Here is a 13,829-nt window from a genome sequence, read left to right on the forward strand (position 1 = left end):
CGCAGCAACGCTCCCCATGCAACCTGACAGAGCTTGAGAGAATCTGCAGAGAAGAATGTGAGAAACTCCCCAAATACAGGTGTGCCAAGCCCCAAAATACAGGTATGCCAAGAAGACTCAAGGCGGTAATCGCTGCCAAAAGGAGCTTCAACAAAGTACTGAGTAAAGTGTCTGTATATACTGAGTAAAGTGTCTGTAAATGAGTTATTAGATTTTTATTTTATGAAGTAGCAAACATTTCTAAACCAGTTTTTGCTTCGTCATTATGGGTTATTGTGTGTAGATTGATGAGGGGAAAAAACTATTTAATCCATTTTAGAATAAGACTTTTCCACAAAATGTGGAAAAGGTCAAGGAGTCTGAATACTTCGTGAATGCACTGTGTAGTTTATAAACTCAGCAAAAAAAGAAACGTCCTCTCACTGTCAACTGCGTTTATTTTCAGCGAACTTAACATGTGTAAATATTTGTATGAACATAACAATATTCAACAACTGAGACATAAACTGAACAAGTTCCACAGACATGTGACTAACAGAAATGGAATAATGTGTCCCTGAACAAAGTGAGGGTTAAAATCAAAAGTAACAGTCAGTACCTGGTGTGGCCACCAGCTGCATTAAGTACTGCAGTGCATCTCCTCCTCGTGGACTGCAGCAGATTTGCCAGTTCTTGCTGTAAGATGTTACCCCACTCTTCCACCAAGGCACCTGCAAGTTCCAGGACATTTCTGGGGGGAATGGCCCTAGCCCTCACCCTCCGATCTAACAGGTCCCAGACGTGCTCAATGGTATTGAGATCCGGGCTCTTCACTGGCCATGGCAGAACACTGGCATTCCTGTCTTGCAGGAAATCACGCACAGAACAAGCAGTATGGCTGGTGGCATTGTCATGCTGGAGGATCATGTCAGGAAGAGCCTGCAGGAAGGGTACCACATGAGGGAGGAGGATGTCTTCCCAGATTGCCTGCAATGACGACAAGCTCGATGATGCTGTGACACACCGCCCCAGACCATGACGGACCCTCCACTCTCAAATCGATCCTGCTTCAGAGTACAGGCCTCAGTGTAACGCTTATTCCTTTGACGACAAACGCGAATCCAACCATCACCCCTGGTGAGACAAAACCGTGACTCGTCAGTGAAGATAACTTTTTGCCAGTCCTGTCTGGTCCAGCGATGGTGGGTTTGTGCCCATAGTTGTTGCCGGTTATGTCTGGTGAGGACCTGCCTTACAACAGGCCTACAAGCCCTCAGTCCAGCCTCTCTTAGCCTATTGCGGACAGTCTGAGCACTGATGGAGACATTGCGTGTTTCCTGGTGTAACTCGGGCAGTTGTTGTTGCCATCCTGTACCTGTCCCGCAGATGTGATGTTCGGATGTACCGATCCTGTGCAGGTGTTGTTACATGTGGTCTGCCACTGCGAGAACGATCAGCTGTCCGTCCTGTCTCCCTGTAGCGCTGTCTCAGGCGTCTCACAGTACGGACATTGCAATTTATTGCCCTGGCCACATCTGCAGTCCTCATGCCTCCTTGCAGCATGCCTCCTTGCAGCATGCCTAAGGCACGTTCACGCAGATGAGCAGGGAACCTGGGCATCTTTCTTTTGGTGTTTTTCAGAGTCAGTAGAAAGGCCTCTTTAGTGTCCTAAGGTTTTATAACTGTGACCTTAATTGCCTACCGTCTGTAAGCTGTTAGTGTCTTAACGACCGTTCCACAGGTGCATATTAATGAATTGTTTATGGTTCAAAAACCCTTTACAATGAAGAATGTGAAGTTATTTGGATTTTACAAATTATCTTTGAAAGACAGGGTCCTGAAAAAGGGACGTTTCTGAGTTTATATATGTTTATATATGTATATATATACAGTTGAAGTCGGAAGTTTACATTCACCTTAGCCAAATACATTTATACCTGTTTTTCACAATTCCTGACATTTAATCCTCGTAAAAATTCCCTGTCTTAGGTCAGTTAGGATCACCACTTTATTTTAAGAAGGTGAAATGTCAGAATAATAGTAGAGAGAATGATTTATTTCAGCTTTTATTTCTTTCATCACATTCCCAGTGGGTCAGAAGTTTAGATATACTCAATTAGTATTTGGTAGCATTGCCTTAAAATTGTTTCACTTGGGTCAAACGTTTTAGGTAGCCTTCCACAAGTTTCCCACAATAAGTTGGGTGAATTTTGGCCCATTCCTCCTGACAGAGCTGGTGTAACTGAGTCAGGTTTGTAGGCCTCCTTGCTCACACACGCTTTGTCAGTTCTGGCCACAAATTTTCTACAGGATTGAGGTCAGGGCTTTGTGATGGCCACTCCAATACCTTGACTTTGTTGTCCTTAAGCCATTTTGCCACAACTTTGGAAGAATGCTTGGGGTCATTGTCCATTTGGAAGACCCATTTGCGACCAAGCTTTAACTTCCTGACTGATGTCTTGAGATGTTGCTTCAATATATCCACATAATATTACTCCATCATGATGCCATCTATTTTGTGAGGTGCACCAGTCCCTCCTGCAGTAAAGCACCCCCACAACATGATGCTGCCACCCCCGTGCTTCACGGTTGGGATGGTGTTCTTTGGCTTGCAAGCATCCCCCTTTTTCCTCCAAACATAATGATGGTCATTATGGCCAAACAGTTCGATTTTTGTTTCATCAGACCAGAGGACATTTCTCCAAAAAGTACAATCTTTGTCCTCATGTGCAGTTGCAAACCGTAGTCTGGCTTTTTTATGGCGTTTTTGGAGCAGTGGCTTCTTCCTTGCTGAGCGGCCTTTCAGGTTATGTCGATATAGGACTCGTTTTACTGTGGATGTAGATACTTTTGTACCTGTTTCCTCCAGCATCTTCACAAGGTCCTTTGCTGTTGTTATTATATTGTTCTGGGATTGATTCGCACCTTTCGCACCATAGTACGTACATCTCTAAGAGACAGAATGCGTCTCCTTCCTGAGCGGTGTAACGGCTGAATGGTCCCATGGTGTTTATATTTGCGAACTGTTTGTACAGATGAACGTTGTACCTTCAGGCATTTGGAAATTGCTCCCAAGGATGAACCAGACTTGTGGAGGTTTAAAAAAAAAAGAAATCTGAGGTCTTGGCTGATTTATTTTGGTTTTCCAATGATGTCAAGCAAAGAGGCACTGAGTTTGATGGTAGGCCTTGAAATACATCCACAGGTACACTTCCTATTGACTCAAATTATGTCAGTTAGCCTATCAGAAGCTTCTAAAGCCATGACATAATTTTCTGGAATTTTCCAAGCAGTTTAAAGGCACAGTCAACTTAGTGTATGTAAACTTCTGACCCACTGGAATTGTGATACAGTGAATTATTAGTGAAATAATCGGTCTGTAAACAATTGTTGGAAAAATGACTTGTGTCATGCACAAAGTAGATGTCCTAACCGACTTGCCAAAACTATAGTTTGTTAACAAGAAATTTGTGCGGTGGTTGAAAAACGAGTTTTAATGACTCCAACCTAAGTGTATGTAAACTTCCGACTTCAACTGGACCTTATATATATATTTATATATATATATATATATACTCTGACATTGCTCATCCTAATATTATTATATTTCTTAATTCCGTTCTTTTACTTTAAATGTGTGTGTATTGTTGTGTATTGTTAGATATTACTTCAATGTTGGAGCTAGGAACACAAGCAATGTTAGATATTACTGCACTGTTGGAGCTAGGAACACAAGCAATGTTAGATATTACTGCACTGTTGGAGCCAGGAACACAAGCATTTCGCTACACCCACTATAACATCTGCTAAACACAGTATGTGTCTGCGACTGACAACTGACATTTTACTTGATTAGATTATTTTATTTTTTTATCAGGTTTTTGCTTGGCGGACCTTATTTGTTTCTTGACGTTTGTCAATAACATTCACGAATCAAATTGTTTATGTCAAATTGTTTTGTAGTGTATTTGTAACCCTGGATGTCCTAAAAAGAAAATCGCAAAATGACGGCAGGGCAAGTAGATGAATGAAAGTAGTGAATTTCAGCTTTTTTCACTGTGGGACCAATGGAACTGTGTCTTTTTTTTCCGTCTAGGCGTGTACATCCTGATTGCTGTGGGAGCTGTGATGATGATTGTAGGGTTCCTTGGTTGCTATGGCGCCATCCAGGAATCTCAGTGCCTCCTTGGAACGGTGAGTGAGTGACCACTAGAGGGCAGCAGGACAACACCGCATGTCTTTCAGGGCACACCGCTCAACATTGGAGTGCAGCACGGCCCCTACGGCACTCTCTCTCAGGAATAGAATATATATATTTTATTATCTATTGGTTAGAACAGAAATGTGTTTTTTCTGCATTAATTAACACATCCAGATATACATACACGTTGAGAGGCACAGGGTCAGCCACAGTGCAGCGTCCCTGGATTGACAGCAATATTAACAGACCTCTAAACATGGGAGAGTAGCACAACCCTACAGCTCTCTCTCTCTCTCTCTCTCTCTCTCTCTCTCTCTCTCTCTCTCTCTCTCTCTCTCTCTCTCTCTGCCTCTCTGCCTCTCTGTCTCTCTCTGTCTCTGTCTCTGTCTCTCTCTCTGTCTCTGTCTCTGTCTCTGTCTCGGTCTCTGTCTCTCTCTCTCTATGCCTCTCTCTCTTTGTCTCTCTCTCTCTCTCTCTCTCTCTGTCTCTCTGTCTCTCTCTCTCTGTCTATCTCTCTCTCTCTGTCTCTCTCTCTGTCTCTCTCTCTCTCTCTCTCTCTCTCTCTCTCTGCCTCTCTGCCTCTCTGTCTCTCTCTGTCTCTCTCTCTCTCTGTCTCTGTCTCTGTCTCTGTCTCTGTCTCTGTCTCGGTCTCTGTCTCTCTCTCTCTATGTCTCTCTCTCTTTGTCTCTCTCTCTCTCTCTCTCTCTCTCTCTCTCTCTCTCTCTCTCTCTCTCTCTCTCTCTCTCTCTCTCTCTCTCTGTCTCTCTCTCTCTGTCTATCTCTCTCTCTCTCTCTCTCTCTCTCTCTCTCTCTCTCTCTCTCTCTCTCTCTCTCTGCCTCTCTGCCTCTCTGTCTCTCTCTGTCTCTGTCTCTGTCTCTCTCTCTGTCTCTGTCTCTGTCTCTGTCTCGGTCTCTGTCTCTGTCTCTCTCTCTCTATGCCTCTCTCTCTTTGTCTCTCTCTCTCTCTCTCTCTCTCTGTCTCTCTGTCTCTCTCTCTCTGTCTATCTCTCTCTCTCTGTCTCTCTCTCTGTCTCTCTCTCTCTCTCTCTCTCTCTCTCTCTCTCTGCCTCTCTGCCTCTCTGTCTCTCTCTGTCTCTCTCTCTCTCTGTCTCTGTCTCTGTCTCTGTCTCTGTCTCTGTCTCGGTCTCTGTCTCTCTCTCTCTATGCCTCTCTCTCTTTGTCTCTCTCTCTCTCTCTCTCTCTCTCTCTCTCTCTCTCTCTCTCTCTCTCTCTCTCTCTCTCTGTCTCTCTCTCTCTGTCTCTATCTCTCTCTCTCTCTCTCTCTCTCTCTCTCTCTCTCTCTCTCAGTAACACAGCCTTACAGCTCTCTCTCTCAGTAACATAGCCATTCAACACACAGGAGAGTAACACAGCCTTTCAACTCTGGGCTCATCTCTCAGTAACAAGCCCTCCAGCTCGCTCTCTCAATCAGGAAATGCAGCTCCGTCTCAGGTTCTGCTGTTGTGCAGTGGTTTGCACAGCCTTTCCTCTACAGGGAGCCAGGTTTTCCTGTGTCTACCCTTCTCAATGGCAAGGCTGTGCTCACTGAGCCTGTACTCTCTCTCTCTCTCTTTCTCTCTCTCTCTCTTTCTCTCTCTCTGGGACCAATCATTTTTGTGGAAGATCAAGTTTTGGCCTTCAGTAAAGTAAAGCCCTGAGATTACACATATCCCTATTTTAAAAAGCTTGACAAATTAATCTCTCTTTTGTCTTTCTCTTTCAGTTCTTCTTCCTGTTGGTGTGCCTTTTCGCCTGTGAGGTAGCTGCTGGGATCTGGGGATTTAGTAACCGAGACACAGTAAGACACACACGCACACACAGACACACACACACAGACACACACACATCGACTCTACCAAACTCTTCTATCTCTGTTTGTTCCAGATCTCCAAGGAGATGATCAACTTCTACGATGCGGCGTACATCAAGTCAGTGGACATCGTAGACTCTTCCAGCAAAACAGCTGCTATCAAGGTCCTGGAAGTGTTCCACGAGACGGTAGGTCACCACTCTCACCTCTGGGTCATTTCAATCTGTTAAAGTGGTTAACAACAGAGTGTAGCATAATACAGTAATGTGATTATAAAACATGAGCTATTTTCTGTAGATCCTGAAGATCACACTTGACCGTTTACACAGGCAGCCCAATTCTGATCTTTTATTCCATTAATTGGGTCTTTTGACCAATCAGATCAGCTCTGGGGGAAAAAAGAGCTCATCTGAAAAGATCTGATGTGATTGGTTAAAAAACCAATTTGTGAATAAAAAAATATAAAATCACGTCAAATAAAATAAAATAAAAACAGGTGTAGACCTTACAATGAAATGCTGACTTACAAGCCCTTATTAACCAGTTTTAAGAAAAAGACCTAAAAAAAAACAAGAAATAAAAGTAACAAATAATTAAAGAGCAGCAGTAAAATAACAATAGCGAGGCTATATACAGGGGGTACCGGTGCAGAGTCAATGTGCAGGGGCACCGGTGTCGAGGTAATTGAGGTAATATATACTGTACATGTAGGTAGAGTTATTAAAGTGACTATGATAATAACAGGTAGCAGCAGCGTAAAAGACAGGGGGGGGGGGGGCAATGCAAATAGTCTGGGTAGCCATTTGATTAGCTGTTCAGGAGTCTTATGGCTTGGGAGTAGAAGCTGTTTAGAAGCATCTTGGACCTAGACTTGGTGCTCCGGTACCGCTTGCCGTGCGGTAGCAGAGAGGACAGTCATTGACTAGGGTGGCTGGAGTCTTTGACAATTTTCAGGGCCTTCCTCGGGGATTTGATCTGGCAACCTTTCGATTACTACTCCAACGCTCTAACCACTAAGCTACGCTGCCACCCCTCCACTCTAACCACTAGGCTACGCTGCCGCCCCTCCACTCTAACCACTAGGCTACGCTGCCGCCCCTCCACTCTAACCACTAGGCTACGCTGCCGCCCCTCTACTCTAACCACTAGGCTACGCTGCCGCCCCTCCACTCTAACCACTAGGCTACGCTGCCGCCCCTCCACTCTAACCACTAGGCTACGCTGCCGCCCCTCCACTCTAACCACTAGGCTACGTTGCCGCCCCTCCACTCTAACCACTAGGCTACGCTGCCGCCCCTCCACTCTAACCACTAGGCTACGCTGCCGCCCCTCCACTCTAACCACTAGGCTACGCTGCCGCCCCTCCACTCTAACCACTAGGCTACGCTGCCGCCCCTCCACTCTAACCACTAGGCTACGCTGCCGCCCCTCCACTCTAACCACTAGGCTACGCTGCCGCCCCTTCACTCTAACCACTAGGCTACGCTGCCGCCCCTCCACTCTAACCACTAGGCTACGCTGCCGCCCCTCCACTCTAACCACTAGGCTACGCTGCCGCCCCTCTACTCTAACCACTAGGCTACGCTGCCGCCCCTCCACTCTAACCACTAGGCTACGCTGCCGCCCCTCCACTCTAACCACTAGGCTACGCTGCCGCCCCTCTACTCTAACCACTAGGCCGCCCCTTTATAAAATGTATTCTCCTCAATGCGATCGTTGTACTGTGACGGTTCTGTAGAACTGAGGGACGGCTGGGGGAGAGAAATATCAATCAATCAATCAATCAATCAATCAATCAATGGCATGACTGACCGGTTGTCTCTGCCCGTGTCCTCAGCTGGACTGCTGTGGTAAAGGAGATGACTCCCCCTTATTCAAACAAGTAGCCGGAACTCTGTGTCCCAAGAAGACCCAGGACGATGCCTTGTTGAAACCTCAGGTACCGTTCACACATCGCCTTGTTCCCGGGGGCAATGTCCAATGATTCAGAGGGGTTTGGGTTCAATACGGAAGACACATTTAGGCTGAACGTATTCATTTGTACAACTGACTGGGTATCCCCCTTTTACCTTCCCTTTCCAAGTAGTTCAAATGGATGTTTTGGAATACTTGGATTTGCAAAACATTTGGCGACCCAAAAAACAGCATTCTCTCCTGGAAGGGAATCCTAATCATTATTACTGTAGATCTCTATGTACTATTTAAATGAATGCTTTACACATCACATTTATATGACAGGAGGAAAACAAGTGTTTAAAGGGTTGGTCCTTATCCCCTCCCTATGTTCCCCTCCCACTAGAGCTGTCATCTGAAGCTGAAGGACCTGTTCTCTGAGAAGCTCTGCCTGATTGGTCTAGCTGCCCTGGTGGTCGCTGTCATCATGGTGAGCGGTGTTACCATGGAGACGCTCCTGGACCGGGGTTGGATTACTTTTCTGTTATATTCTATAATCCACTGCGCTACAGTAAACAAAACTTTGGAAGCCTGTGACAGTTACTATCTGCACAGACAGAAAGGTCCTCCTGACTTCTGCCGTCCTGACTGAGTGAGGACCGATGTTGACGTCTCGATAAAGACCTTCCTCTTCTTCTTCTTCCTCTGTAGATCTTTGAGATGGTATTCACCATGGTTCTCTGCTGTGCGATCCGCAACGCCACCCCGGTGTACTAGAACCACAGAACCGTAATAGAACCACAGAACGACGGAACCATGGAATCATAGAACCACAGAACCATATTGGAGGGGGAAAGTCCTCTACAGATCAAAGCCAACAAAGGGGATACAAATGTTATGTTATGTTTTGTGTTGTAGTTCCTGTTATGTTTTGTGTTGTAGTTCTTTTTATGATTGGTGTTGTAGTTCCTTTTATGTTTTGTGTTGTACTTCCTGTTATGTTTTGTGTTGTAGTTCATTTTATGATTTGTGTTGTACTTCCTGTTATGTTTTGTGTTGTAGTTCATTTTATGATTTGTGTTGTAGTTCCTTTTATGTTTTGTGTTGTACTTCCTTTTATGTTTTGTGTTGTACTTCCTTTTATGTTTTGTGTTGTACTTCCTTTTATGTTTTGTGTTGTACTTCCTTTTTTGTGTTGTAGTTCCTGTTACGTTTTGTGTTGTAGTTCCTGTTATGTTTTGTGTTGTACTTCCTTTTTTGTGTTGTAGTTCCTGTTATACATTTACATTTACATTTAAGTCATTTAGCAGACGCTCTTATCCAGAGCGACTTACAAATTGGTGCATTCACCTTATGACATCCAGTGGAACAGCCACTTTACAATAGTGCATCTAAATCTTTTAAGGGGGGGTGGGGGGGGCAGAAGGATTGCTTTATCCTATCCTAGGTATTCCTTGAAGAGGTGGGGTTTCAGGTGTCTCCGGAAGGTGGTGATTGACTCCGCTGTCCTGGCGTCGTGAGGGAGTTTGTTCCACCATTGGGGTGCCAGAGCAGCGAACAGTTTTGACTGGGCTGAGCGGGAACTGTACTTCCTCAGTGGTAGGGAGGCGAGCAGGCCAGAGGTGGATGAACGCAGTGCCCTTGTTTGGGTGTAGGGCCTGATCAGAGCCTGGAGGTACTGAGGTGCCGTTCCCCTCACAGCTCCGTAGGCAAGCACCATGGTCTTGTAGCGGATGCGAGCTTCAACTGGAAGCCAGTGGAGAGAGCGGAGGAGCGGGGTGACGTGAGAGAACTTGGGAAGGTTGAACACCAGACGGGCTGCGGCGTTCTGGATGAGTTGTAGGGGTTTAATGGCACAGGCAGGGAGCCCAGCCAACAGCGAGTTGCAGTAATCCAGACGGGAGATGACAAGTGCCTGGATTAGGACCTGCGCCGCTTCCTGTGTGAGGCAGGGTCGTACTCTGCGGATGTTGTAGAGCATGAACCTACAGGAACGGGCCACCGCCTTGATGTTAGTTGAGAACGACAGGGTGTTGTCCAGGATCACGCCAAGGTTCTTAGCGCTCTGGGAGGAGGACACAATGGAGTTGTCAACCGTGATGGCGAGATCATGGAACGGGCAGTCCTTCCCCGGGAGGAAGAGCAGCTCCGTCTTGCCGAGGTTCAGCTTGAGGTGGTGATCCGTCATCCACACTGATATGTCTGCCAGACATGCAGAGATGCGATTCGCCACCTGGTCATCAGAAGGGGGAAAGGAGAAGATTAATTGTGTGTCGTCTGCATAGCAATGATAGGAGAGACCATGTGAGGTTATGACAGAGCCAAGTGACTTGGTGTATAGCGAGAATAGGAGAGGGCCTAGAACAGAGCCCTGGGGGACACCAGTGGTGAGAGCGCGTGGTGAGGAGACAGATTCTCGCCACGCCACCTGGTAGGAGCGACCTGTCAGGTAGGACGCAATCCAAGCGTGGGCCGCGCCGGAGATGCCCAACTCGGAGAGGGTGGAGAGGAGGATCTGATGGTTCACAGTATCGAAGGCAGCCGATAGGTCTAGAAGGATGAGAGCAGAGGAGAGAGAGTTAGCTTTAGCAGTGCGGAGCGCCTCCGTGATACAGAGAAGAGCAGTCTCAGTTGAGTGACTAGTCTTGAAACCTGACTGATTTGGATCAAGAAGGTCATTCTGAGAGAGATAGCAGGAGAGCTGGCCAAGGACGGCACGTTCAAGAGTTTTGGAGAGAAAAGAAAGAAGGGATACTGGTCTGTAGTTGTTGACATCGGAGGGATCGAGTGTAGGTTTTTTCAGAAGGGGTGCAACTCTCGCTCTCTTGAAGACGGAAGGGACGTAGCCAGCGGTCAAGGATGAGTTGATGAGCGAGGTGAGGTAAGGGAGAAGGTCTCCGGAAATGGTCTGGAGAAGAGAGGAGGGGATAGGGTCAAGCGGGCAGGTTGTTGGGCGGCCGGCCGTCACAAGACGCGAGATTTCATCTGGAGAGAGAGGGGAGAAAGAGGTCAGAGCACAAGGTAGGGCAGTGTGAGCAGAACCAGCGGTGTCGTTTGACTTAGCAAACGAGGATCGGATGTCGTCGACCTTCTTTTCGAAATGGTTGACGAAGTCGTCTGCAGAGAGGGAGGAGGGGGGAGGAGGGGGAGGAGGATTCAGGAGGGAGGAGAAGGTGGCAAAGAGCTTCCTAGGGTTAGAGGCAGATGCTTGGAATTTAGAGTGGTAGAAAGTGGCTTTAGCAGCAGAGACAGAAGAGGAAAATGTAGAGAGGAGGGAGTGAAAGGATGCCAGGTCCGCAGGGAGGCGAGTTTTCCTCCATTTCCGCTCGGCTGCCCGGAGCCCTGTTCTGTGAGCTCGCAATGAGTCGTCGAGCCATGGAGCGGGAGGGGAGGACCGAGCCGGCCTGGAGGATAGGGGACATAGAGAGTCAAAGGATGCAGAAAGGGAGGAGAGGAGGGTTGAGGAGGCAGAATCAGGAGATAGGTTGGAGAAGGTTTGGGCAGAGGGAAGAGATGATAGGATGGAAGAGGAGAGAGTAGCGGGGGAGAGAGAGCGAAAGTTGGGACGGCGCGATACCATCCGAGTAGGGGCAGTGTGGGAAGTGTTGGATGAGAGCGAGAGGGAAAAGGATACAAGGTAGTGGTCGGAGACTTGGAGGGGAGTTGCAATGAGGTTAGTGGAAGAACAGCATCTAGTAAAGATGAGGTCAAGCGTATTGCCTGCCTTGTGAGTAGGGGGGGAAGGTGAGAGGGTGAGGTCAAAAGAGGAGAGGAGTGGAAAGAAGGAGGCAGAGAGGAATGAGTCAAAGGTAGACATGGGGAGGTTAAAGTCACCCAGAACTGTGAGAGGTGAGCCGTCCTCAGGAAAGGAGCTTATCAAGGCATCAAGCTCATTGATGAACTCTCCAAGGGAACCTGGAGGGCGATAAATGATAAGGATGTTAAGCTTGAAAGGGCTGGTAACTGTGACAGCATGGAATTCAAAGGAGGCGATAGACAGATGGGTAAGGGGAGAAAGAGAGAATGACCACTTGGGAGAGATGAGGATCCCGGTGCCACCACCCCGCTGACCAGAAGCTCTCGGGGTGTGCGAGAACACGTGGGCAGACGAAGAGAGAGCAGTAGGAGTAGCAGTGTTATCTGTGGTGAGCCATGTTTCCGTCAGTGCCAAGAAGTCGAGGGACTGGAGGGACGCATAGGCTGAGATGAGCTCTGCCTTGTTGGCCGCAGATCGGCAGTTCCAGAGGCTACCGGAGACCTGGAACTCCACGTGGGTCGTGCGGGCTGGGACCACCAGGTTAGGGTGGGCGCGGCCACGCGGTGTGAAGCGTTTGTATGGTCTGTGCAGAGAGGAGAGAACATGGATAGACAGACACATAGTTGACAGGCTACAGAAGAGGCTACGCTAATGCAAAGGAGATTAGAATGACAAGTGGACTACACGTCTCGAATGTTCAGAAAGTTAAGCTTACGTTGCAAAAAATAAAATAAAATAAAAGATCTTATTGACTAAAATGATATAGTACTGCTGGCTGGTGAAGTAGCCTGGCTAGCAGTGGCTGCGTTGTTGAAAGTGAAGCTGGCTAGGTAACCTCGACAATTTCTCTAAATTTCTCTAAACTACACAATTATCATGGATACAAGGACAGCAAAGACAACTAGCTAACACTACGCTAATCAAGTCGTTCCGTTGTAATGTAAGTTTCTACAGTGCTGCTATTCGGTAGAAGTTGGCTAGCTAGCAGTGTTAGCTAGCAGTGCTGGCTAGGTAGGAGGACGGCAGCGCGGCAGGCGAAAATAGCTGGCTAGCTAACCGATAATTACTCAAGGCTACACAATTATCTTAGATACAAATTATCTTAGATACAAAGATAGCAAAGAAAACTATGTAGCTAGCTAACACTACACAAATCAAGTCGTTCCGTTGTAATGTTTTGTGTTGTAGTTCCTGTTATGTTTTGTGTTGTAGTTCCTGTTATGTTTTATGTTGTAGTTCCTGTTAAGTTTTGTGTTGTAGTTCCTGTTTTGTGTTGTACTTCCTGTTTTGTGTTGTAGTTCCTGTTCATTCTTATTATATTGCAGGATCATGTACATTTTTATATGTACATTTTATAAGTACATTTTTATCAGTATTTTTGAATAGAGACTAGATTTTACAACAGTATTTTTGTTAATTATGTTTGAACAATACTTCTAATATAACAGTTTGAGTCTTTTGATGACCGTTGATTAAATGCCAGGCTTTGACCGGCAGACATTTAGCATCGCTCTAATGCTAAATCTTTTACTAATAGATTTTTTACTTTGAGTCACTTTGCATCTTTTCGTGAAAGACTTCTCCAAGGTTGAAGAGTTCAGTGCTCTTTTTTATGGTTGTATAATATGTAGATATTCATCGAAAATGCGGCCAAAATGGTACCTTATTCCCTTCATAGTGCCCTACTTTTCCCAGGGTCCATAGGGCTCTAGTGAACAGTAGTGCACTACTTTTCCCAGGGTCCATAGGGCTCTAGTGAACAGTGGTGCACTATATAGAGAATAGGGGGCTACTTGAGACACAACCCTGGATTTCATTAGTGGTTAGGCAACGTTTGAAGTGGAATAAAAAAGGTGCACACACACTGTTGAAGAAAACGTAATTATTCTATAAGAGGTGAAGTTACTCATATTATTCTATAACAGATAAAGGTACTCATCATTATTCTATAAGAAGGAAATGCAGGTACTCATATTATTCTGTAAGATGTGAAGATACTCACATTATTCTATAAGAGGTGAAGGTATTCATATGATTCTATAAGAGGTGAAGGTACTCATATTATTCTATAAGAGGTGAAGGTACTCATATTATTCTATAAGAGGTGAAGGCACTCACATTATTCTATAAGAGGTGAAGGTACTCACATTATTCTATTAGAGGTGAAGGTACTCATACTATTCTATAAG

At 46.1% G+C, this 13,829-nt stretch overlaps 1 protein-coding gene across 2 annotated transcripts in view; it reads left to right on the plus strand.

Annotated features, from left to right (window-relative positions):
- Window positions 1–13,504, plus strand: part of LOC139584169 (CD81 antigen-like) — a 42,783-nt gene extending 29,279 nt beyond the window's left edge. The window contains exons 3-8 of one of the 2 annotated variants that reach the window (XM_071415715.1): window positions 4,076–4,173; window positions 5,904–5,978; window positions 6,065–6,178; window positions 7,828–7,929; window positions 8,290–8,410; window positions 8,595–9,283. In XM_071415715.1, coding sequence (XP_071271816.1) covers window positions 4,076–4,173; window positions 5,904–5,978; window positions 6,065–6,178; window positions 7,828–7,929; window positions 8,290–8,410; window positions 8,595–8,602 — 518 coding nt within the window. In that variant the 3' untranslated portion in view covers window positions 8,603–9,283. Of the gene's footprint in view, window positions 1–4,075; window positions 4,174–5,903; window positions 5,979–6,064; window positions 6,179–7,827; window positions 7,930–8,289; window positions 8,411–8,594 lie in introns of both variants that reach the window. The other variant, XM_071415714.1, reaches the window with a different exon arrangement.
- The last annotated feature ends 325 nt before the right edge of the window (window positions 13,505–13,829 follow it).

The sequence above is a fragment of the Salvelinus alpinus genome, chromosome 9 (genome assembly GCF_045679555.1).
Source record: "Salvelinus alpinus chromosome 9, SLU_Salpinus.1, whole genome shotgun sequence".
In the NCBI taxonomy this organism is placed as follows: Eukaryota; Metazoa; Chordata; class Actinopteri; order Salmoniformes; family Salmonidae; genus Salvelinus; species Salvelinus alpinus.